The 26,073-nt window shown below is 40.0% G+C and overlaps 1 protein-coding gene and 1 pseudogene across 1 annotated transcript in view; both read right to left on the bottom strand.

The window, feature by feature from the left end:
* Window positions 1-5,468: 5,468 nt before the first annotated feature.
* The window catches only part of DTHD1 (death domain containing 1), a 75,735-nt gene continuing 55,130 nt past the window's right edge, over window positions 5,469-26,073 (bottom strand). The window contains exons 9-10 of the mRNA XM_057726903.1: window positions 17,483-17,540; window positions 5,469-5,830 (exon numbers count right to left, since the gene is read on the bottom strand). Coding sequence (XP_057582886.1) covers window positions 5,469-5,830; window positions 17,483-17,540 — 420 coding nt within the window. The remainder of the gene's footprint in view (window positions 5,831-17,482; window positions 17,541-26,073) is intronic.
* Window positions 23,953-24,364, bottom strand: LOC130847955 (MORF4 family-associated protein 1-like; annotated as a pseudogene).

Here is a 26,073-nt window from a genome sequence, read left to right as displayed (position 1 = left end):
AGAAACAAGCTCCCTGACCCTTTCATGACATACAGTAAGGTAGGGGTTTACAAAAATAAATTGAATTGAAATATAAGTATTTCGTATGTTAGATAATAAATGCAGAGTGAAGAACGTTGAAAGTGCCAGTGGAGGACACCAGGGAGAAGGGGCGCGTTGAGGATAAAGGATGTGACGTCTATGAAAATGCCTTGACATAGCACAGCGGCATTCTAATGAGGTTAGGGCCCAGAAGCCAGCTTGGCCAAGCTACAGGGGAAACCCGAGACCTGCGTCAACCTCATTCAACATTTCCCTTTTCTTCTGAACTACGGCTCTTCTACATTCAGCCTGACTAGTCCCTTAGATGAACTTCTCATTCTATAGTGCAGCTCTGGGCTGTACTCAGAGGGAACCCTCGTTGGGGATATTTCTGGGCAAATCATCAGACAGCAGTTGACATTTCTTGCAAGCACTGATAGCGGTTGGAGAGTTTAAGGTAGGACCCTCTGTTGCTTATTTCTAAATTTCCTTTCACTTATCCTGCCCCCTTTGATGCCCTGCTTCAAGCCAAACGTTGATTAAGACAGAGATTCTTAGCAACCCCCTTCCCGGTTCGTGGCACTCTAAAGCCCAGTGACAGTACTTCTACTCTCCCAAATCCCCCTCCCATGCCTGCATCTGCGTGGAAGGAATTTTGTTTCTCATAGTTACTAGGGTGAGGGGGGCTCTGTGTATCTGGTGGACAGAGCTCAGGGGTGCTGAATGGCCCAGTTCAAATCACTTAAAAAATATTCCATTCAAAATGCCAGTAACAACACCCCCACTGAGAAACACTGGGTTAGGAAAATAGAACTTTCCTCACAGAATTTATGTTTCAAAAATTGCATCATGATGCCCTCAAGGCCTATCTAACTGGTTTATTAAGGTATTTCTATTTTACTCTAAAATACTTCGGAATATACAATGTGATATTGTATATGCATTCATTTAAGCTACATTTTTTTAGGAATAATCAGTTTCTCTAGTCCTGAATTTATACCCCCAGATATGGTAAGCATTTGATCAGGATAACAGTGACATAACATCATAGATTTTGTTCCTTAGAATAATAAATGTTAGACTTTTTTTAATTTGTAAAATGTGGTAGTTCATGATTAGCAAAATGATGGTGAAATTGATATTAATAGAGATACGTAGATTGGCGCTAAATGGTGGAAGCATTCTTAACCCTCTGTGGTATAAAACACCCACGTCAGTAATGATGCCCAAGGCTTCGTTGCTAAATGGTCCTGTTTTGCAGCCACTGTCTTGAAGGGCTCTTGATGTGGCTGAATAACCAAGTTGTGGTAATGCAGCTCTAATCATTGGTGATGACTGATATCTACTGCAAATAACCCAGTATTTATGTATCGCCAGTTTGTGTTAGGTCAATAATACAATATTATCCTAACCTGTTAGTCTCTTAAACACGTCTAAGAGAGCATTTAACTAGTTGAGCTGGGACAAATATCAGTAATCACAAGCCCTTCCCCCTCCTGGCCCTTCCCCCGTCCCCATCCTCAAAACTAATATGTATTTGTACTGCTGATATGAATGAGAACTATTGTTTAGCAAGATGAGAAGCAGGAATAGAGCAAGTTTCGGAGAAAAGAGATACATCCATTCCCCTTCTTTATTCTCGCTAGCTCGGTGGCAACATGGTATGGTGGGAGCCAAGCCAACAACCTACCTTTGAATCCTATGTCACTCGCTGTGGCCTTAAACAAGGCACTCAGTCTTTTCTAATCTCCAGTTTCCTCCCTTGTAATGCTGGGCTGTGTACCTACTGCGTAGGGTATTGGGAGAATTAAGTAAGTGAAGGGCTGAGCAGAGAGAGCCTGGCTCATGACAGGCAGTGAACAATATGTTGATCTCATTCATTCGCTCTCCCTTTACCCAGAAAGCATAACCCCGTGGACTGTCTCTTACTTGTTTTTGTGCTCCGGCATTGAACAGATTGCCTGATCCAGGGTTTGTGTTCAGTTCATATCCGTTGAATAAATGAATGTAACAGTCCTTTCATTGGAAATTAGCTGCATTTGCTAAGTTCTCTGATACCCTGTGTCTGCTATATCACTTCTCCTTCTGATACTTTTTCTAAATGGCAATGCCAATAGAATATGCTCTATTCATTAGCAGAAGAAATACTGTCAATGATTTAAGCCAGTATCTCTTTTATCCAATAGAGCAATTGAAGACAATCCGGGCTTACCTAGGATGTAGAATTTCATGATATATGCCTCAAGTTGATTAATTTATATAAATATACTTAAATATGCTGTTTTCCTAAGAATCTTGGATGATTAGAATATAAAATGGCAATTTGGCGATGTGTATCAAGAACCTTAAAAATGTTTCTAGTAAGTAATCCCGCAATTTCTAAAAATGTATCCTAATGAAATAATTTATATACATATGTAGAAAGATGGTCATGGTATCATTGTTTTTATGAAAAGAAGGAAGTCATCTCAATATACAGCAAGAGGGGAAAGGCTAAACAAATTATGGTAACCAATCATAGTACTCTTAGGTATATGTTTGAAAGAAATTAATAGATATATTCACTAAAAGGTATCTATAGAAAGTTCATAAAAACCCTGTTCATGATGGCTCCAAACTGGAATCTACTGAGATACCTATTTACAGTGAAATGGATATATAATTGATAATATCTACATGTAATGGAATATTATTTATTAATGAGAAGGAGCAAATTATTACCACACAAACAACATGGATGGATTTCAACACCATAAATCTGAATTCAAAAGCCAGACATAAAAGCATACACACTGCATTATTTCACTTTTTAAATTTTCAAAAATAGGTAACGCTAAAATTAACTATGCTATGGCTATGAAATGAGTTATTATACAGCTATGAAAACATTCAAAGATATTGGGAAATGCCCATAATTTAATAAAAGACAATAATATTTAAAACTGTATATATAATATATGACCCCCATTCTGGGAAAAAAAAAAAAAACAGAAACAGGAAGGAAACCCAGAAACACACCAAAAAAACATAAGTTGCTATGAGAAGTACCAGTCAGGGTCTCAATAGGAAACACATGACACACTCCAATTAGGATACTTAGGGGAGACTTTGTCTGAAAAGGGTGGGCAGGGTGTGGGGGACCACAAGGGACAGTGCAGCAATATAGCTGTCACTACCCCAGACCTGATGGGACATGAGCAGGAGCAGTTCCCAATCCCAGGAGAGAGCTGCCCCATAGAGGAGAATGCCCTTTGGGTGAGGGAGCCTGACTGCAGTGAATTCAAGGGAGGAAGAAGGGGGGACATCTAACCTAGGAGCCAGAGCATCACCGATGTGTTCCCTGCAGGTCAGCCCACCAGACAGGCAGCAGGAGGTACCAGGGTAGAGCCTGGGTGTGGCACACATGCCACGTTTGGAACTGATCATTCCTTTGATTACCCAAGGGAGGGGAGGTGCTGCAGAGATGACCGAGTTTGTTTTCTTTATATACCTTTATATTTCTTTACGGTTGCAATCATATGTACATCTTTTAAAATTCTGGGAAAAAAGGTGTGTCAGCATGTGAGTGTGAAGGGATGCGTGCCTGTGAGAGTACGGATGTAAATGAGTTTGTGTGCGTGTGTATGTGAGAGAGAGAGAGTGTGTGTGCAGGGGTGTGTGTGTGTGTATGTGAAGGTGCACAGGTGATGTGAGATGGTGTGTGTGTGTGTCTGTGGGGTATGCATGTTAATATGTGTATGTGTGTATGAGCTGTGGGAGGGATTTGTGGAAGCATAGGTGAGGGTGTACAGGTGTATCTGAGATGTGTGTGTGCAAGGATGTCTGTGTGGGGGAGCTGTGAAGAAATGTGTTTGTGCGCGAGGGGTAGGAGTGGGGTGTGTGGGAGGCTGTGTGTGTGAGAGTGTTGAATGTACAGGTGGGTGAGAGTCTGGGTTTGTCTCTGTAAGGGGCAGGCGTGTTTGTAACAGGTGTGTGGGAGGGGATGTGCTTGTTTACATGAGTGAGCGTGCTTGTGGGGGTATGAGGACACAGAGAGGGGACGTGAGGAGGTGTGTGAGTGAGTGAGAAGGAAGTGGGTGAGTGAGGCGATATATGTGAAGAGATGCGTGTGTGCGTGCACATAGGTGTGTTTATATACATCTGTACACACAGAAGTAGAAACATTTCCTTCCAGGAAAAAAAGAAAAACTGGAAGAAACTATTTTCATAATAGTAATCCCTAGTGGCAGAATAAGAGGCAAATTTTATTTTTTTTGACTTTTTTTCTTTTTTTCTTGACAATGAATATTTCAGTCTGTTTTCTTCATTCCAAGAACACATGAAAAATATGGAACCTTTCTGGAAACATATAAAAATAATAAAAATCTTGACTGCTAAAAGGTTGCTTAATGGGAATGTGTTTGAAAATTGAAATTCTCTTTTTTAACATATAACCAAGGAGATATCTAAGTCTCTGGTTAATTTATAGAAGGAGATCCTGCCTTTGAATTTGAGAACCGTATACATGTTTAGTTTTTCATGTAATTTCCTTAATTTTCAGGTATTTCAATAATTGAAACTAAGCATTACTGATATTTGCAAGCCAAGGCCTGACGGCTTCCCATTAGTGAACGTGTGGCACTAATGTAAGGCCCATTCATGTCACACTGTTAGAAGAAGCTAAAGTGCTTTAGGGCTTCCAAAGCCTCAAAACATAAACATTAACAGGAATTATCAGAGATGGAGGGGTTTAGGCAATTATTTTTTTTCCTTTTAGTTTTGTGTTTTTTACAGGTGGTTTTTTAAAAACATAATGATCCTATAGGGCTTATGTAATAAGGTTTCTGTCAAACTGATTTAGTAGCAGGTTGTTTTCCTGAGTCGGTGCAAAAGGCCCTGAGTTCTTTCACTGATGTTCCGTTGTCTCTGTGGTGCCCCATTTTACTAATAATAAATTACGAGGTTTTCCCAATTCTAGGCTACATCTTACTAATAGTCTGTGGGAGTCAATGGCTGAAGTGTTCTTCTGTTTTTAATTTATTTCAACCTTAGATGTTTTCTTAAAGTGATTTGCTACCATCAACCTCAGGCGTCTGCAGCTCTACTTATTTTGTATCATTACCTGTGGGCTCCACGGAATGCACATAACGTCCTGGATAACTAGTTTACTTTTATGTAGATAACAATAAAAAAGGGATCCTGTATATCATACCTTTCCTTTATACTTAAAAAGCAACCCAGCTGTTGAAATACACACAGGGCAAACTATATTACAAATGCTATAAAGTTTGGCTGCAGAACATGGATCACTGAACCGTGAGCAAGGGATCAAACCCACAGATGCTTTTTGTGGTCTGATTAGTACTTCTTCACCTGTCTCAATAGCACATCTATCAGAGAGATTCACTTCAAACAACATTATGTGGAAATTGCTAATAAAATGTTGACAGAAACGATCTTCAAACCAACTATGACCCTTTTTCTAGGGCAAAAGGAAGAGCAACAGGGCTTAACTCTGCCACCTCAGACCACTGCTGTGGTTCGGTGAACACTTTATTTTCCCACTTGAATCTGAGCTCTTCTGCAAGGTCACTCCTGCCGATCTTGCGGAGATGGCGAGCCAGAAGGCGAAGTTTATCGGTGGAATTTGGGAGGGATCTTTTCCAAAAGCAAAGAAGTTCGTGGGTCTGCTCTGTGAGATCATCAGGGTTCTTCAGTTTGATGAGCTGAATGGTGCTGCGGCGAAGAGGGAGGGATGTGGAGAGACTCAGGGCGTTTTCTTCTGAGAGCTCGTCTGCCAGCCAGTAGAGCAAGTTGTCCCACAGGGCTTCTGCCAGGCACACGTGAGACACGCAGCGTTAGGACAGTTCATGGGGGTGTGCTCATCTAACTCTCCAGCTGTTAACAGGAAACCTACTCAATCTCTGGTTTGGCCTCTGCGAAGCAGAAAGATTTGGGGCTACCCAGAAGGACAGTTGAGAGCCTTTGAACCCCTGCCCTTTCTGGGGTCTTCTTCTGAGGGAACCACCTGTTGCAGAGAGTTAGGAATGCTTCGCACATTTTAACTTCCCCAAAAACCAGGAAGGCTTGTTCAAATGGTGTTCAGGCCCCCACTCCAGATAGTCTAATTAAGTAAGACTAGGATGGGGCAAATCTTGGCCTTTTTTTTTCAGATCTTTATTGGAGTGTAATTGCTTTACACTGTTGTGCCAGTTTTTACTGTACAACGAAGTGAATCAGCTGTATTTATACATATATGCCCATATCCCCTCCCTCCCGAGCCTTCCTCTCACCCTCCCTATCCCACCCCTCTAGGTTGTCACCCATCATCAAGTTGATCTCCCTGTGTTATGCAGCAGCTTCCCACTAGCTATCTGTTTTACATTTGGTAGTGTATATAGGTCAATGCTAGTCTTTCACTTCATCCCAGCTTCCCCTTCGCCCTCCACCCCGTGTCCTCAAGTCCATTCTCTACATCTGCATCTTTATTCTTTCTCTGCCACTGAGTTCATCAGTACCATTTTTTTAGGTTCCATATATATGAGTTAGCATACGGTATTTGTTTTTCTCTTTCTGGCTTACTTCATTGTGTATGACAGACTCTAGGTCTATCCACCTCACTACAAATAGCTCAATGTCATTCCTTTTTATGGCTGAGTAATATTCCGTCGTGTATATGTGCCACATCTTCTTTATCCGTTCATCGGTTGATGGGCATTTTTAACAAGCTCCCAGATGATGCTGACACTGAAATCCCCAACCACACTCTGAGTAATGCTATGTTAGATGACATTTTTAAATTCAAAACCTACTTCCCTTTATTAGTACTAACCTGATGTATAAATTATAGCAGCAGCTAGGCAATCCTCACGCCCCAACCACACACACACACACACACACACACACACACACACACACACACGCATGCATGCACACTCACCAACATCCACTATCCAAAGAGCAATTCTGTGTAAGGTCCATGACACCAACACTTCCCCTGGCTTCTGGACTGTTTAGAACCACACACATCTCTGAATATATCCTGTATGTTCAGCACACCCCTTCCGTTACCCTGTGACTCCTGTCTACCACCTAAACTCACGATTTCAATTTTCTGTTGTTTGGTTGCTATTTATTTTATTCTGTAGCTCAAATCCATTGCTCTCAGTACACCCCTCAAGCCCTACTGTCTCTCTCCTTGCACACACGACTCTCTCCTTGCATCACAGTCACTTTCTCCCACTCGTGCGAAACTGCACCAGTTTCCCTGGTTTGGTGTCGGAAAAGAATTCTATGTCTGCCACATTTTACTCTGTTCTTTCCATCTACCTATTCGCATAAATTGCACCTGCTTTTACACTATAAATCATACCACTTTTCTGTGAAAGCTACTCAGGAAGTGGAGCCAACACATCCTTCCCCTCCACTGTCACTTTCAAACCAACGTTCTGTTTCCCTCTCACAATATTTTCATTTTAATGTCCATGCTACATGGGTAGGCCTTCCTGTCCCCAACCACATCATCTGTCTCCTGCCACTGGTAGGCAGCAACATCAGCAACCCTGGTGATAATCAGTCACACCTCTGAACACATGATTTCTTAACCTTGTCAACATCACTGACCTGTGTGGCATCTCCATATTAGAATCCTTATGTTTCATCATCAGCCAGAACTATTCCACCTCCATGGCTTCAGCTGCTCAGTATTACTGCTGACCACTCACTCCCCCCTAAACTTCCACAGCTTCTGTTCCTTTGCTCCTGCTTAATATGCCTCTTGCCCCATCACTAATGCAGGACATCCTTTGATACCCGCAGTCATTCCATCATCTCTGTCTCTATACCCATACTGCCCCTAATGATCAACTATGTAGGTCAACAGTGGTCTTGTGCCAATGTTAAAACCTGTTGTCCTCTTTAGCTTTCAGTGTTCTCAATTTGTTTGTTAATCACCAATTCTGTCTTACTCACATGGCAGTCAACTACTAGGATGCCCAGGGTTATGAAGCGATACTGAATGTGATCCACAAGCTCTATGCTTTGTACACAGTTTAAGTCTTTAGCAGCTTACGAATCCATTAAAAATATGTTTCTTGAGAGTAGCACAGACATATATATACTACCAACTGTAAAATAGTCAATGGGAAGTTGTTGTATAACAAAGGGAGTCCAACTCGAGGATGGAAGATGCCTTAGAGGACTGGGGCAGGGAGGGTAGGGGGGACTCGAGGGGGGGGAGTCAAGGAAGGGAGGGAATACGGGGATATGTGTATAAAAACAGATGATTGAACCTGGTGTACCCCCAAAAAAATAAAAAAAAAATATGTTTCTTGAATTCAGTTTAAAATTTTCTACAGCAATGACACAAAATTTTTCCACCATCCTTAAGCCCCAATCTCGTTCTTATTCTGTTTCACTCAGCCAATGTGCATTCCTCATAACATCCCCCAAAGCCATTTGACCTGAGTACTCAAACTCCTTTTCATTTCAAAATCACTCAGAATCTTACTCCTCCTTGTTTGCTGGGTGCCATCCCTGTAGTGTTTTTCGTCTAATAATTTCACTTCATACCTGTTCCGTAACCATCTCCTTTGTCAGGTTCTTCCCATGCTTCCCACAAGCGCTCTCAGGCCTCCCCTTTCCTTGCTTCTGCTGCTGTTTCAGACTCCCAGGCTCTCCCTCGCCTTCCTTTTACCATAAAATCTTTTCATGCATAACGTAAATCTGATGCCTTAAGTCTATCACTATCAACTCACTCCTTAAGCCCTTGCTTTAGGGGTTATATATCCTCTTTTTTAAAAAATGTATTTTATTCAAGTATAGTTGATTCACAATGTTGTGTTAATTTCTACTGCACAGCAAAGGGATTCAGTTTTATATATATACATTATTTCTTGTATTCTTTTCCGTTATGGTTTAATTACAAGATATTGCTATCCTCTTTTAAAATGCTGTTAAAGCCTTGCTTTCCAATCCTTCTAGAGCCCTCCTAAATACTACTTACAGCAACTGATTCTCAGTCTGCATCTTCTCCAGCTTCCACAGAGCGTTTTACTCCCTCCCTTGGGTTCCATGGCCTGCCCTGGTGTTCCTCTTCCATCTCTTTTCCTTTTGCTGACTCTCTTCCTCCTGATTGTGCTGAATCACTGCTTCCTGTCTCAGGCCCCATCTATTTCTGTCCCTTCCCCTCGGTGAATTCACCAGCTGCCTTAACTATCTCCTCTATGTGAAATATCCCAGATCTACTATAGCTTCATCTTTGACTCTGTTTCCCTAAATCCTGGTACAGGCATATCTTGTTTTCTTTGCTTTATTGCCCTTCATTGATACTGTGTTTTTTTACAAATTGAAGATTTGTGGCAACCCTGTGTCAAACAAGTCTATGGGTGCTGTTTTTCCAACAGCATTTACTCACTTTGTGTCTCTGTGATGCATTTTGGTATTTCTCACAGTATTTCAAGCTTTTTCATTATTTTATTTCTTACGGTGATCTGTGATCAGTGATCATTGATGATACTATTGCAAAAAGATTTGGCTCAGATGACGGTCAGCATTCTTTAGCAATAAAGTATTTTTAATTAAGGTATTATTGCACACTTAACAGACTACACTATAATGGAAACATAACTTTTATATGCACTAGGAAACCCAAAAGTTCATGTGACTCGCTTTACCATGATATTTACTTTATTGTGGTGGTTTAGAACGAAACCTGCAATATCTTCAAGGTATTCCTGTGTACCATTTACAATATTCATCTCCTAATTATCTTTACCAGTTTATACAATAGCCAATTCAAATTCCACATTTCTAATATTGAAATCAACTTTTGTCTTTCCCTCCCTCCACCTGATCTGTCACACTATGCACTTTCTTAGTGAATGTGACCACTCAGCTGTTTGCTAACACATGTAAGAGTATTCCAGTTTCTCAAAGCCTATTTACCACCTATACTCGTTTCATTGGTCCCAACCCTAAATATATCTCAGATATTCCCTGGACTTTCCACCCTTACTGACTCAATCTTAATCATGTCCTAACTCTTTTCTTCTGGAATATTCCAAGAACCAGGGTTCTAACTCATCCCCTTGCTATCAGTGTGGACTGACTTTAGTCTCCTCCACAACTAAGAGAAGTTTTCAAAGTCTAATCTGATCTTATTGGCTCCTTGTTAATACATCTCTTGTGGCCGCCTTCATTATCTAAACTTCTTAACTTGGCATTTAAAACTGTTCATAGTTTTATCCTGCTCTAACCTCATCTACCATCATCCTGCAACAGCTCAGATGGCATTGGTCATGCAAGACTACATTATAGAAAAATGAAGCAAGATGGCTGAGTAGGAGGACATGTGCTCACTCCCTCTTGCAAGAGCACCGGAATTACAACTAACTGCTGAACAATCATCGACAGAAAGACACTGGAACTCACCAAAAAAGACACCCCACATCCAGAGACAAAGGAGAAGCTGCAATGAGATGGTAGGAGGGGTGGAATCGCATTAAAATCAAATCCCGTAAGTGGCTGGGTGACTCACAAGCTGGAGAACAGTTATAATGCAGAAGTCCACCCACTAAAGTGAGGGTTCTGAGCCCCACATCAGGCTTCCCACCCTGGGGGTCCAGCAATGGGAGGAGGAATCCCCAGAGAATCAGACTTTGAAAGCCAGCAGGATTTGATTGCAGGACCTCCACAGGACCGGGGGAAACAGAGACTCCACTCTTGGAGGGCACACAAAAAAGTGTGCTCACCAGGACCCAGGGGGAAGGAGCAGTGACCCCATAGGAGACTGAACCAGACCTAGCTGCTGGTGTTGGAGGGTTGCCTGCAGAGGTGGGGGGTAGCTGTGGCTCACTGAGGAGACAGGGGCACTGGCAGCAGGGATTCTGAGAAGTTCTCATTGGCATGAGCCCTCCCAGAGTCTGCCATTAGCCCCACCAAAGAGCCTGTAAGCTCCAGTGCTAGGTAACCTCAGGCCAAACAACCAACAAGGTGGCAACACAGCCCCACCCATTAGCAGACAAGCAGATTAAAGTTTTACTGAGCTCCCCTCACCCAGCCCAACCCAACATCAGTCCCTCCAATCAGGAAGCACATGTGAGCTTCTGAGATAACTTCCTCCACAAGAGGGAAGACAGCAGTATCAAGCGGTATCAGCAATATTTCGTCTTGTGGAACTGAAAACCACAGCCACAGAAAGATAGAGAAAATGAAAAAGGAAGAGGACATTGTACCAGATGAAGGGACAAGATAAAACCCCAGAAAAACAACTAAATGAAGAGGAGATAGGCACCCTTCCAGAAAAAGAATTCAGAATAATGATGGTGAAGATGATCCAGAACTTTGAAAAAAGACTGGATGCAAAGATTGAAAAGTTGCAAGAAAAGTTTACCAAAGACCTAGAAGAATTAAAGAACAAACAAACAGAGATATGCAACACAATAACTGAAATGAAAAATACACTAGAAGGAACCAATAGCAGATTAACTGAGGCAGAAGGGTGAATAAGTGACCTGGAAGACAGAAGGTGGTGATCACTGATGCAGAAAAGAATAAAGAGAAAAGAATGAAAAGAACTGAAGACAGCTTAAGAGACATCTGGGACAATGATAAACACACCAACATTTGCATTATAGGGGTCCCAGAAGGAGATGAGAGAGAGAAAGGACCCGAGAAAATGTTGGAAGAGATTATAGTTGAAAACTTCCCTAACGTGGGAGAGGAAATAGCTACCCAAGTCCAGGAAGCACAGAGAGTCCCAGGCAGGATAAACAAAAGGAGAAATCCGCCAAGACATATAGTAGTCAAATGGACAAAAATTAAAGACAGAGAAAAGTTATTAAAAGCAACAAGGGAAAAATGGCAAATAACATACAAGGGAACTCCCATCAGGTTAACAGCTGATTTCTCAACAGAAACTCTGCAAGCCAGAAGGGAGTGGCATGATATATTTCAAGTGATGAAAGGGAAGAACCTACAACAAAGAATACTCTACCCAGCAAGAATCTCATTCAGATTTGATGGAGAAATCAAAAGCTTTACCAAGAAGCAACAGCTAAGAGAATTCAGCACCACCAAACCAGCCCTACAACAAATGCTAAAGGAACTTCTCTAAGCAGGAAATATAAGAGCTTAAAGAAAAGGACCTACAAAAACAAAAACAAAACAATTAAGAAAATGGTAATAGGAACATACATATCGATAATTACCTTGAATGAAAATGGACTAAATGCACCAACCAAATGGCTGAATGGATACAAAAACAAGACCCATATATATGCTGTCTACAAGAGACCTACTTCAGACCTAGGGACACATACAGACTGAAAGTGAGGGGATGGAAAAAGATATTCCATGCAAATGGAAATCAAAAGAAAGCTGGAGTAGTGATACTCTTATCAGATAAAATAGACTTTAAAATAAGAAATGTTAAAGAGACAAGAAAGGACACTACAAAAAGATCAAGGGATCAATCCAAGAAGAAGAGATAACAATTATAAATATATATGCACCCAATATAGGAGCACCTCAATACATACGGCAAATGCTAACAACTATGAAAGAGGGAATTGAAAGTAACACAATCATACTGGGGGACTTTAACACCCCAGTTACACCAATGGACAGATCATCCACACAGACAATTAATAAGGAAACACAAGCTTTAAATGACACAATAAATCAGCTTGATTTAATAGATATCTACAGGACATTGCATCCAAAAACAGCAGATTACACGTTCTTCTCAAGTGCACATGGAACATTCTTCAGGATAGATCATATTTTGGGTCATAAATCAAACCTTGGTAAATTCAAGAAAATTGAAATCATATCGAGCATCTTTTCTGACCACAATGCTATGAGATTAGAAATCAATACAGGAAAAAAACTGTAAAAAACACAAACAGAATACGCTACTAAATAACCAACAGATCACTGAAGAAATCGAGGAAATCAAAAAATATCTAGAAACAAATGACAGTGACAACACAATGATCTAAAACCTGCAGCAAAGGCAGCTCTAAGAGGGAAGTTTATAGCAATACAATCCTACCTCAAGAAACAAGAAAAATCCCAAATAAACAATCTCACCTTACACCTAAAGAAACTAGAGAATGAACAGCAAACAAAACCCAAAGTTAGTAGACGGAGAGAAATCATAAACATCAGAGCAGAAATACATGAAATAGAAACAAAGAAAACAATAGCAAAAATCAATAAAACTAAAAGGTGGTACTTTGAGGAGATAAATAAAATTGATAAACCTCTAGCAAGACTCATCAAGAAAAAGAGGGAGAGGACTCAAATCAATAAAATTAGAAATGAAACAGGAGAAGTTACAAGGGACACCACAGAGATAAAAAGCTCCATAAGAGACTACTGCAAGCAACTATATGCCAATAAAATGGACAACCTGGATGAAATGGACAGATTCTTAGAAAGATATAATCCTTCCAAGACTGAATCAGGAGGAAATAGAAAATATGAACAGACCAATAACAAGTAATGATATTGAAACTGTGATTAAAAATCTCCCAACAGGGCTTCCTAGGTGGTGCAATGGTTAAGAATCCACCTGTCAATGTAGGCGATACTGGTTCGATCCCTGCTCCAGGAAGATCCCACATGCCGTCGAGCAACTAAGCCCGTGAGCCACAACTGTTGAGCCCATGTGCTGCAGCTACTGAAGGCCACGCACCTACAGCCCATGCTCCGCAGCAAGAGAAGCCACAGCAATGAGGAGCCCGCACACCACAATGAAGAGTAGCCCCCACTCACCGCAACTAAAAAAAGAAAGCCCATGCACAGCAAAAAAGACCCAACACACCAATAAAATTAATTAATTAATTAATTAATTTAAAAAAATCTCCCAAGAAACAAAAGTCCAGGACCAGATGGATTCACAGGTGAATTTTATCAAACATTTAAAGAAGAGCTAACACCCATCCTTCTCAAGCTCTGCCAAAAAATTGCAGAGGAAGGAACACTCCCAAACTCATTCTATGAGGCCACCATCACCCTGATACCAAAACCAGACAAAGATACTACAAGAAAAGAAAATTACAGACCAATATCACTGATGAATTTAGATGGAAAAATCCTCAACAAAATACTAGCCAATGGAATCCAACAACACATTAAAAGGATCATACAGCATGATCATGTGGGGTTTATCCCTGGAATGCAAGGATTCTTCAATATATGCAAATCAATCAATGTGACACACCATATTAATAAATTGAAGGATAAAAACCACATGATCATCTCAATAGATGCAGAAAAAGCTTTTGACAAAATTCAACACACTTTTATGATAAAAACTCTCCAGAAGGTGGGCATAGAGGGAAACTTAATAAAGGCCATATACAACAAACCCACAGCAAACATCATTCTCAATGGTGAAAAACTGCAAGCATTCCCTCTAAGATCAGGAGCAAGACAAGGATGTCCACTCTCGCCACTACTATTCAACATAGTTTTGGAAGTCCTTGCCACAGCAATCAGAGAGGAAAAAGAAACAAAAGAAATCCAAATTGGAAAAGAAGTCAAACTGTCACTGTTCACAGATGACATGATACTATACATAGAAAATCCTAAAGATGCCACCAGAAAACTACTTGAGCTAATCAGTGAATTTGGTAAACTTGCAGGATACAAAATTAATACACAGAAATCTCTTGCATTTCTATACACTAACAATGAAAGGTCAGAAAGAGAAATTAGGGAAACAATCCCATTGACCATTGCAACACAAAGAATAAAATACCTAGGAATAAACCTAACCAGGGAGGTAAAAGACCTGTACTCAGAAAACTATAAGACACTAATGAAAGAAATCACAGACGACACAAACAGATGGAGGGACATACTATGTTCTTGGACTGGAAGAATCAACATTGTGAAAATGACTGTACTACCCAAAGCAATTTACAGATTCAATGCAATCCCTATCAAATTACCAATGGCCTTTTTCACAGAACTAGAACAAGAAATCTTATGATTTGTATGGAAATGCAAAAGACCCCGAATAGCCAAAGCAATCTTGAGAAGGAAAGATGGAGTTTGTGGAATCAGGCTTTCTGACTTCAAGCTATCCTACAAGGCTACAGTGATCAAGACATTATGGTACTGGCACAAACACAGAAATATAGATCAATGGAACAGGATAGAAAGCCCAGAGATACACTACGGTCAAGTAATCTATGACAAAGGAGGCAAGGATATACAATGGAGAAAAGGCAGCCTCTTCAATAACTGGTGCTGGGAAAACTGGACAGCTACATGTAAAAGAATGAGATTAGAACACTCCTTAACACCATACACAAAAATAAACTCAAATGGATTAAAGACCTAAATGTAAGGCCAGACACTATAAAAATCCTAGAGGGAAAATAGGAAGAACACTCTTCGATGTAAATAACAGCAAGGTCCTTTTTGATCCACCCCCTAGACTAATGGAAATAAAAACAAAAATAAATAAATGGGACCCAATGAAACTTCAAAGCTTCTGCACAGCAAAGGAAACTATAAGCAAGACGAAAGGACAACCCTCAGAATGGAAGAAAATATTTGCAAACAAATCAACAGACAAAGGATTCACCTCTAAAATATATAAACAGTTCATCCAGCTCAATATCAAAAAAACAAACAACCCAATCAAAAAATGGGCAGAAGACCTAAACAGACATTTCTCGAAAGGAGACATACAGATGGCCAGAGGCACATGAAAAGCTGCTCAACATCACTAATTATGAGAGAAATGCAAATCAAAACTACAATGAGGTATCACCTCACACCGGTTAGAATGGGCATCATCAGAAAATCTACAAACAGTAAATGCTGAAGAGGGTGTGGAGAAAAGGGAACGCTCTTGCACTGTTGGTAGGAATGTAAATTGATACAGCCACTATGGAGACCAGTATGGAGGTTCCTTAAGAAAACTGAGGGTTCCTTGCAAAAGTAAAAATAGAGTCACCATATGACCCAGCAATCCCACTGCTGGGCATATACCCAGAGAAAAGCATCATTCAGAAAGACACATGCACTTCAATGTTCATTGCAGCACTATTAACAATAGCCAGGACGTGGAAGCAACCTAAATGTCCATAAACAGATGAATTGATAAAAAAGATGTGGTACATATATACAATGGAGTATTACTTAGCTGTAAAAAGCAATGAAATTGGGACATGTGTAGAGACATGGATGGACCTAGAGACTGTCATACAGAGTGAAGTGAGTCAGAAAGAGAAAAACAAATATCATATATTAACACATATATGCAGAATATAGAAAAATAGTACAAATCAACCGGTTTGCAAGGCAGAAATAGAGACCCAGATGTAGAGAACAAACATATGGACACCAAATGGGGAAAGTGGGGAGGGTTGGTGAAGAATGAATTGAGAGACTGGGATACCAAATTGTGCACTCTAAATATATGCAGTTTATTGTATGTTAACTGTATCTCAGTAAAAGTTCTTAAAAAAAAAGTCTACATTATATAACAATTTAGGACATCCTGGTACACTTAGGAAAGATCACTATACCCTCGTTCTCTTTGGTGGTTGTTGACAATGGTAGTTGGAGCACTTTTATTTCAACATCAAGTTATTCAAAAGTTTACATTATATACTTGCTGGGCTTTCACTTACTGCTATTGTTGTTTTAGTGGGTTTTCTTTCTTTTGGATTTTGGGATTTGGGCTTTGGCATTTTATGTTTTGTTTTTGCTCTATCACCTGCTCTCTCTTTGAAAATAATTTTATTGCCTCTGAGAGAGTGTATAACTCTAGCGTTTATTCCCATCCTACTCTCTTCTAATTTGCATAGCAAAGCTCGTGCATTTTCTGTACAAGTCCGTAAAGATACCTGAATGAAATGTTATGCCATCAATGGTGAGACAGACACGGTAGTCAAAACACATTCACTGATGTCTTTTGAAGACCAATAAGTTATCGCAGGAATAACTATTGGTGTTACAAAATGAATTGTTTCAAAGGCTAAAATAGAATAAAAGTGTCAAATTCTACCTTGAAATATGAGTCATTGTTATGTAATTGGATTATGCTTAACCACAATCAAATTTTACATGTTTCCTATGTGGCTTCATACCTCCATATATACCTCTATTTAAAATCTATTTTAAGATTTGAAACCTAATAGTCAACATTTCAGAACAAACTGTAGTAGTCTATTTACCAAAGCAATTACTAGTTATCTTAGTTCAGTAATAGTAGAATTCATATTTCTTGTAGATTTTAATGAAATTTTAACTACGTCTACATTCAAGAATGTTTTTGTTTATACATGCATGACTTATAAAGGAAAACATTTATTAGGCTGATAATAAATGATTACTTAATAAATTATTGTTAATTGCACCATTCTCTATTCTTTCTTACTAAAAGAGTCACACAAAATATAAAATGTAAGAGGAAAAGGAACACCCTCAAAATGAGGACACAGCAAATATTCCTTACCTAGAGGATTTGTAGACATTCTTTTGGTACTCTGTGGACGGTTGATTAATTTTTCATGCTTTTGGGAGAAAGGGACACAGAATAAACAGAAGAAATCATTAATTTGTGAACAAGCTACACGTAAAAGTCCATCTGAACTTCACCTGGTTCGGAAAAAGTTCTGAATTGCATGCCTTGCAAAATTAGATTGTGTATTTGTGCACGCATGCTCAGCAATTGCTTTCCTAAGATAAGGCAGCATATATTAACACAAACCTTTCAGAAAATTTACATTTAGAAATACACATTTCAATATTATTTTAGCATTCACATTAACTGTCAATAAACATTTTGTAAACTAAAATCTAAACCTGTTAATACCAGCTAACAAAGATCAAGCTACCTCTATACTACAAACACAGTATTTTGTAAAAGCCCTTGTGGGCCAGGCACCTTGCCTCAACACCTAGCACCAGGGCTGGTATCTAATGGGTACTCAAACATTAGTTTCTGTGAATAAATGAGTGAATCATTGTGCAGACATGATGCTAAAAACAATCAAGTCTTTAAGCAGGTATTCTGAAACCAAAATTTTGTCAAGAAGAAATCAAATATATAATCATTACTTTTCTACACTGTCCACAGAAGTTTGTTCTCATTAATATGGGATCATGAAAACAGTTCCGGGGGTAAAGTAAAAACATCTGGGTGTGGAAACCTGTTCAGTGCTCTGGACAATTTATTCACTCCCTCGGTCTCAGCTCTGAAATGTGATTTATTAAAATGTATACATACATCACAAAAACCTGTATGCAAATGTTCATAGCAACTTTATTTGTAATAGCCAAACCTGGAAAAAGCTAAAATTTTCTGCAACAGGTGAATGGCTGTGGTACATCCACAAGATGGGATACTTTTCAGTAATAAAGAGGATAAATCATCGATAAGTGCAACAACTTGCATGGACCTCAGGTTATTGTGCTGAGTGATAAATTCCAGTCTCAAAAAGTTATATAATCTATGGTTCCATTTATGCCACATTGTTGAAATTACAGAATTATAAAGATATAGAACAGATTAGTGATTTCCAGGTTAGGATAGTGGTAGAAGACCATAAAAAGTAGCACAAGGGAGGTCTTTGTAGTGCTAGAATAGTTGTGTATCTTGAATGCTGTGGTTATACAAATCTACACATCTGACACAAGGGTATAGTACTATGCGTACACATTGTATCAATGTCAACTTCCTGGCTTTGATATTTTGCTATAATTATGTAAGGTGTAACCACTGAGGAAATCTGGGTGAGAATATATTGCACCTCTCTGTATTATATTTAGCAACTTCCTGTAACTCTATAATTATTTCAAAATAAAACAAAGTTTTTTAAAGTTCTGCTCATAGCAACGATACAAGAATGAGGTAAGTGTTCTGTGTGAATGCACAGTGCACTGGTTCAAACAAAACACTCCATACAGGTTTATTAAATCTGAATATAATATTTTGTAGGTATTCTTGTCATAGACATTACATAAACATGTATATAAAGCTTCCATTAAGGCGTATGAGCAAGATGGCAGCATAGAAGATCCTGAACACACCTCCTCCCATGGACACAGCAAATCTACAACCACATATCAAATAATTCTCTCAGTAAGGGACTAAAACTGGATGAACAATGCCTCCACAACAAAGGGTAAAAGGACAGCATTGAGATAGGTAGGAGAGACAGAGGTGAAAGTCTCACGAAAGAAAAATCCAAAACTCAGCCTCAGTGATCCACAATCAGGAGGGATTATAAAGTATGGATCTTTTCCCTGAGAAGCGAGGGAATCGAGCTCTATATCCAGCACCGCAAACCCTAGATCCTGCACAGGAGAGACAAGCCTCTAAAACACCTGGCTTTGAAAACCAATAGCAAATATGTCCAGGAAAAGAACAGAACTACAGGGAACAAAACCTCTTAAAGGGCTTGTGCAAAGACTCACTCAACTCAAAAACGACTGTAAAAACACCAGATTAAAAAGCACACAGACCATAGGTAAAGGGGGCTATTTGCTAATCTTAAATCATCTTCCAGAGAGGCAGCAACCAGTTGGGATGTTCCCTGGGGGCTGAGACACTGGAGGGAGCTATTTTTGTGAGCTCACACTGTCTTGTGAATGTTGGCTCTGGTGGATGCCACTTCGGAATTGTCCCTCTAAACTGTTACTGCCAATGGGGATACCCCACTGAGAACCCTGCCCATGCCTGCACCTCGATCAGTCCTCACAGCCAGTTGAGCAATAGCCCCACCCGCCAGCATGCACAACAGTAGCAGGTGGGCCTCAAATCTGATGGGAGTCCAGCTCTACCAACCAGTGCCCTGCAGCAGCAGCAGCAGCTGGGCCCTGCCACAACAGGAAGGGGGTATCCCTTGACACCTGGCTCTGGTGGCCAAATGGGATTATGCTTCTGAGTCCCACGGGACATTTCCTAAAGAAGGTCACTCCTTCAAGACTGGGAGAGATGGCTAATTTACCTAATACATAGAAACAAACCCAGAGAATTAGGAAAAATGAAAAGAAAGAGAAACATATTCCAATCAAAAGAACAAGACAAAACATCATAAAAAGAATTAAACGAAATGGAAATGGCAATCTGCCTAATAAAGATTTCTGCATAATGGCCATAAAGATGCTTACCAAACTTAGGAGAAGAATGGATGAACACAGTGAGAACTTCAGCAGAGGCAGAAAATATAATAAAACACCAAGCATGTTATAATTGAACTTAAAAATACACTAAAGAGATTCAGCAGCAGACTGGATAAGGCAGAAGAACAAATCACCGACCTGAAACAAAAAGCATAGAAAGCCCAGGCAGAGCACCAAAATGGGGGGAAAAAAAGGAATTTAAAAAAGTAAATATACCTTAATATACCATTGGGAAAACAGCAAATGGAGTAACTTTCACATTATATGGGTCCCAGAAGGAGAAGGGAGAGAAGAAGAGCCAGGAAAATTATTTAAAGAAACAGTGGCTGAAAATATCCCTAATCTGATTAAGAAAAGAGACATCCAGGTCCAGGAAGTTCAGAGAGTTACAAATAAGATGAACCCAAAGAGAAATACACTAACACATATTACAATTAAAATGGTAAAAGTTAAGAAAAAGAGAGAATCCTAAAAGCAGCAAGAGAAAAACAACCTGTTATATACAAAATAGCCCCCCATAATTCTATTAGCAGACTTTTCAGCAGAAATTTCACAGGCCAGGAGTGGCATGACATATTCAAAATGCTGGGGGAAAAAACCAAACAATTTCCAACCAATAATTCTCTATACAGCAATGTTATTATTCAAAGTTGAAGGAGACATCAACAGTTTCCAGATAAGCCGAAGCTAAAGAAGTCCATCACCAGTAAACGAGCCCTGCAACAAATATTAAAGTGACTTCCTTAAGCTGAAAATAAATGGCACTAATTAACAATAAGAAAACATACAAAAGGAAAAATCTCATTGGAAAAGGAAAGTTTGTTCAATAAGTGATGTTGATAAAGCTGGACAGCTATATAAAAAGAAAGGAAGGAAGAAAGGAAGGAAGGGAGGGTGGGAGGGAGGGAGCGAAGAAACTAGACTACTATCTTCCACAATACAAAAAACTGAACTAAGAATAGATTAAAGACTTGAACATAAGACCTGAAACCATAAGAATACTAGAGTAAAACATAAGCAGTAACCTCTCTGACATCGTTCTTAGTCATGTTTTTGTGGATCTGACTCAAAAGCAAACAAAAGCAAAAATAAACAAACGGGACTACATTAATTAAAAAATTTCTGCAAAGTGAAGGAAACCATCATCAAAATGAAAAGGCCACCTACTGAATGGGAGAAGATATTTGCAAATCATATATTTGATAAGGGGTTCATATCTAAAATACTTTTAAAAAACTCATACAACTCAATAACAAAGAAACAAATGATTTAAAAACATGGGCAGAGAATCTGAACAGACACTTTTACAAAGAAAACATGGAGATGGCTAACAGGCTTATGAAAACGTGTTCAACATCACTAATTATGAGGGAAATGCAAATCAAATTGACAATGAGATATTACCTCACACCTGTCAGGATGGCTATTATTGAAAAGAAAAGAAATAACAAATGTTAGAGAGAATATGGAGAAAAGAGAACCCTCATTGCTGTGGGACTGTACATTGGTGCAGCCACTATGGAAAACAGTATGGAGGTTCCTCAGAACATTTATAACAGAGCTACCATATTTCTACTTCTGGCTGTCTATCCAAAGAACACAAAAACACTAAATAGAAAAATAGATGCACCCCGATGTTCACTGCAGCATAGAAACAGCCTAAGTTCTGAATGGATGGACGAATGGATGAAAAAGATATGGTACACACACACACACACACACACACACACACACACACACAGTGAAATACTACTCAGCCATAAAAAAGAATGAAATCCTGCCATTTGTGACAACGTGGATGGACCTTGAAGGTATTACACTAAATGAAATAAGTCAGACAGAGAGGAAGACAAATGTCATATGGTTTCATTTATATGTCTAATCTCAAAAAAACAAAACAGAGGAAGAAATAAAACAAACCCAAAACAAACTCATAGATACAGATATCAGAATTGTGGTTTCCAGAGGAGAAAGGGGTTGGGGGCGCTCGTGAAATAGGTGAAGAGGGTAAATTATATGGTGATGGATGGTAACTAGACTTGTAGTTGTGATCACTGTGTAATGTATACGCCCATTGAATTCTAATGCTGTACACCTGAAATTTATATAATTTTTAAAAAACTTACATTAAGAAGTTTTAATGGGAGGAGATTAAGAATCAACATAAGAACAATGTAAATTCAAGTATATTGATACTGTAGCACTGCAAAATAAATGCACAGAATTTTTGAGACATTAACTATGTACTTAATCCTCTCAAAAAATTGAGAAATACCAATTTAAATAGTGCAGCAGATTCTGTCATTCCCATCCACAGGCATATGGCCTGAATTGAGTCTAGGACAAGAGGTATATATACATTGGATCTTTTCTTTTCTTCATGTAAACAGTTTACCACCCTCAGTCATTCTTTCTTCACGGATGTCTCATGGCACCTTGATGCACTGAGAGTGATTCTGGTGTTTACGTATATGTATTTTTTCACATACATGAAAATTCAAGCCACATTCTTTATCTGGTGCCCAACCACAGAAGCGGTGGATTGTGTATGCACAGGAAATCTTGGGGTCTTTTACACTTCGAGGCACTGTGCTGTTCTCCCATATAGCCTCGTCATTCAGGGATTTTCATTGCCTCCTTTCTAGTCCTTCCCCTCCCTTTTCTTTCCTTTTTCTTTTTTCGTCCCCATGGTTTTTTTCTGTGCACTATTTTTGTCTGCGTACCACATTTTAAATCTCACTGGTGCTCAGGGTCAGCTCCAAGCCAAACAGTGAAACCTCTGTTTGCTCTGAGTGCCCCTCCCACAGATTCTGTGTCTACATGTGGTTCCTTGGATGCCTTTATTGGCAGCACTGGCTCTAATTTTCCCTACTTTTCTCTCTTCCTTTCTTCCAGTCAAAAAAAGTGCTATTCTGTTGCATCTTCTCAGGTTCTGCTATTTGCTAAAGGAATTTTTGTTATTCTTCTCAAGGAACCTGCTTTTATGTTAATATTGTATATTTTATTTTGCTGAATACAGTTTATAAAATGTCACTTTCAATGTGTTACTACTCGGGAAGATTGGCAAATCTAAATCCGGCTCTCAAGTTCTCAGTAATACACATATACCTTGTAAAAAGGTGTAGTGATGCTTATGTGGCAGTTTTTCCTCCACTATAAGTCTTTCAAGGGCAGCAGTATGAAAGTATAAATAACTCGGATATGTACAGATATGTCTTATTTATGCTGCTAAGCACAACAGCCCTTCTTCTGATTCATCAGTCTTAGTCATGTCAGCCCCATTCACACTCCCAGTAGGAGTCTGGTCCCCTGTGCGGCTTCTTTGGTGGTTGCTGCATGAAATCATCTTACAATAATAATGCAGCTCTTTCAGCATCTCCAGAGCTCCAGAGCTCCAGCTCTGAGTCCCATGAGACACACGCAGACCCAACATTCCAAGGAGCTATCTGGTCACACAAGAAAGAGCAACGGACCTCAAAATTTAGAAATAACCCAACACCCAGGAACATATATGACTACTGCAAGATTCCTTACAAAAACCTTGCAGCTTTTCTTACCACTGCAAGAGCCTTAGACACTAATTCTCATAGGTGAGGGCATTTTCCAAACAAAATTTACTTCCCCAAACAAAAATATGGAACAGTTACAACTCACTGAAGTCGTTAACCACAGACCATAGCAGAACCTTAGTGTAAGTGCGGACAGTGTATAAACAGAGAGCAAAAGAGAAAACAAAAGACTCTCTGGTTTCAGCTTCTGTAGGGTGTCAGCCAATCTCCATTGCTTGAGCAGAATCCATTAGCTATAAACAGCTGACCCTCTTTCAAGACAATTGCTTTTCTTTATCCGCCCGACTAGGTCAGCCAACATCTCTCTCTGCCATCTTTGCAGTTTCCTTGGCCTTCTCCTTCACCTTCTCACACCTTTTGGTCACTCTGCCCTCAACTCCATCATTTGGATTCTGAAGATGATTCAGAGTGCTTTTCTCTGAAGCTTCCACCTGGGTTTTTATTTGGCTGAATATACTGTCCATCTCCTACACCTTGCTCCTATTCTGTCTCTATGCTCTCCTGTGCACTCCAGTGCAAGATACGATAGCCTCCTGCATCTTGCTGATGACTGGAAGCAGGAACTGCTCAAAGTATTCCTCAGGCTCCAGCACTTCCACTTTCTCTGGTTCCACCAGTTCCATGATGTCCAAGAGCTGCATTTCCCCTACTACTTCAGAACCGCAGCACAGACATGAGCACAATGCAGTGAACAAATGACGACCTAGAGGCCAACCAGAGCTCTGAGTGTCACGGCCCCTTTCACTACAAGGCCGTGCCTCTGTTGAAACAAATCTCTAGGTCCAGGATGGATCTGCTCCTTTCCAGGGTGCCGTGTCAGCAAACATTCATGTCCCCTTAAATTCTCTGCTTGACCAGAAACGCCATGTGTCCAGTCAGCCAGTCCCCGAAGTTCAAGCCCACTTGGGGCCTCCTCATCCTGCAGCAAGGGTGACTGTGTGGCCCCAGGCAATCAGATATTTTCTATTTGTTTCATCCTCATTCTTTTTCTTTATCCTATAAAAGTTTCTTGCCTTCTGCCCCGTTTTGTAGTTCTCTGCAAGGAGACTGTCCACTTCGTGAAGTCTTGAAGTTTATCTGTATCATGTAAATTGTCTTCTTTAATCATTTTAACACCTCTTTGCAGTCACGCCATTGGTAGGACCTATTGTGTCATTTTCTGTGTTTTCTTTTACATCAGTACTTCTATTTACCACAGGGTTCCCACACCATAGCTTCAGTCAGTTCTTAGCTTCCAGGACTCTCTGTGGACAATTATGAAGATTGTTACCACCACAAATTTAAAGTGTGTAGTTTCAGCTGGGCACCAGGGCCGCGCAGCACTATTCTTATGTATCCCTGGAGATTTCTTCCACTCTTCCCTACGGAAGATGATGCACACCTTTACTACTCTTTGCAAGACCTCTAACTCACCCTTGCCCACCACTCTCAACGAGGGGCTTTGTCTTTTAGAAAATAAGGCAGCATTCTCAAACCTTAGTGTTCATAAAAATGAATCTTGAGAAAAAGGCAAAAAAGGAAGCTCACCCTTTGAAATGGTCTCAAATAAGACCACATTGATAACAGAGGTGATTCTGATACTGTCGTATGGTGGCTTCTCTTAGAAGAGCACTATCAAGTAGGACTTACATCAGTTATCAACTTGCATTCCAAATGTATCCCAACAAAAGCAAGGAAGAATGAAAGAAATACCTTTATCCAAGGAGTTATGAATATTCCAATGCCATATCAGGACCAAAGTGAAATTCTGATTTCACTTTGGTCCTGATGCTGTAGAGATACAGTAATGAAAATAATTTCTGATTTGTAAATTGCCTCATAGGGGTTGTACAGTGGACCTCCTCATGCAGAAACTCCAACTCTGGCAAAGGCCTCCCCAGGTATTTCTGGCAGTCCTACAGGCTTTCCTCTTTTGGTACCCACGTGTTTCACCAGGTATACCACAATGCTCAGCCAGGACACGCAGCCATCCACGCTGTTTTCGTGGGCACAACAGTTTCCCTGCCTGTGTCTATAGTGGAGTCTATTGTGTGCACTACTGTGTAGTGAACCATGATGGTTTCTACCCGTACCACGCTTTTTCTCCCAACCTACTACATAAGCACAGTTGTTCCACACCAGTGATTACCACAGGTTTGTTCTGCTGTAGCCCCACCACCGTTCTGCTGGATCCTTCCAGCAGTGATGCCATTCTGACCTGCTCTATAGGGAGCCCATGATCTCTCCTACTTTTCTCCCAAGCAAAGCAGTTCTCCATTAGTGGCCACCTTAAGCCCTTTTGGTACGTAAGTTGTGTGATAAAATGTGATAGAATGAAGGAAGTGGCCCCCGACCCCTTGGGTTACATGAC

Source organism: Hippopotamus amphibius, chromosome 3 (genome assembly GCF_030028045.1).
Source record: "Hippopotamus amphibius kiboko isolate mHipAmp2 chromosome 3, mHipAmp2.hap2, whole genome shotgun sequence".
Classification (NCBI taxonomy): Eukaryota; Metazoa; Chordata; class Mammalia; order Artiodactyla; family Hippopotamidae; genus Hippopotamus; species Hippopotamus amphibius.
The sequence above is the reverse complement of the archived record's forward strand: the minus strand, read 5'-3'. Positions and strand labels throughout refer to the sequence as shown.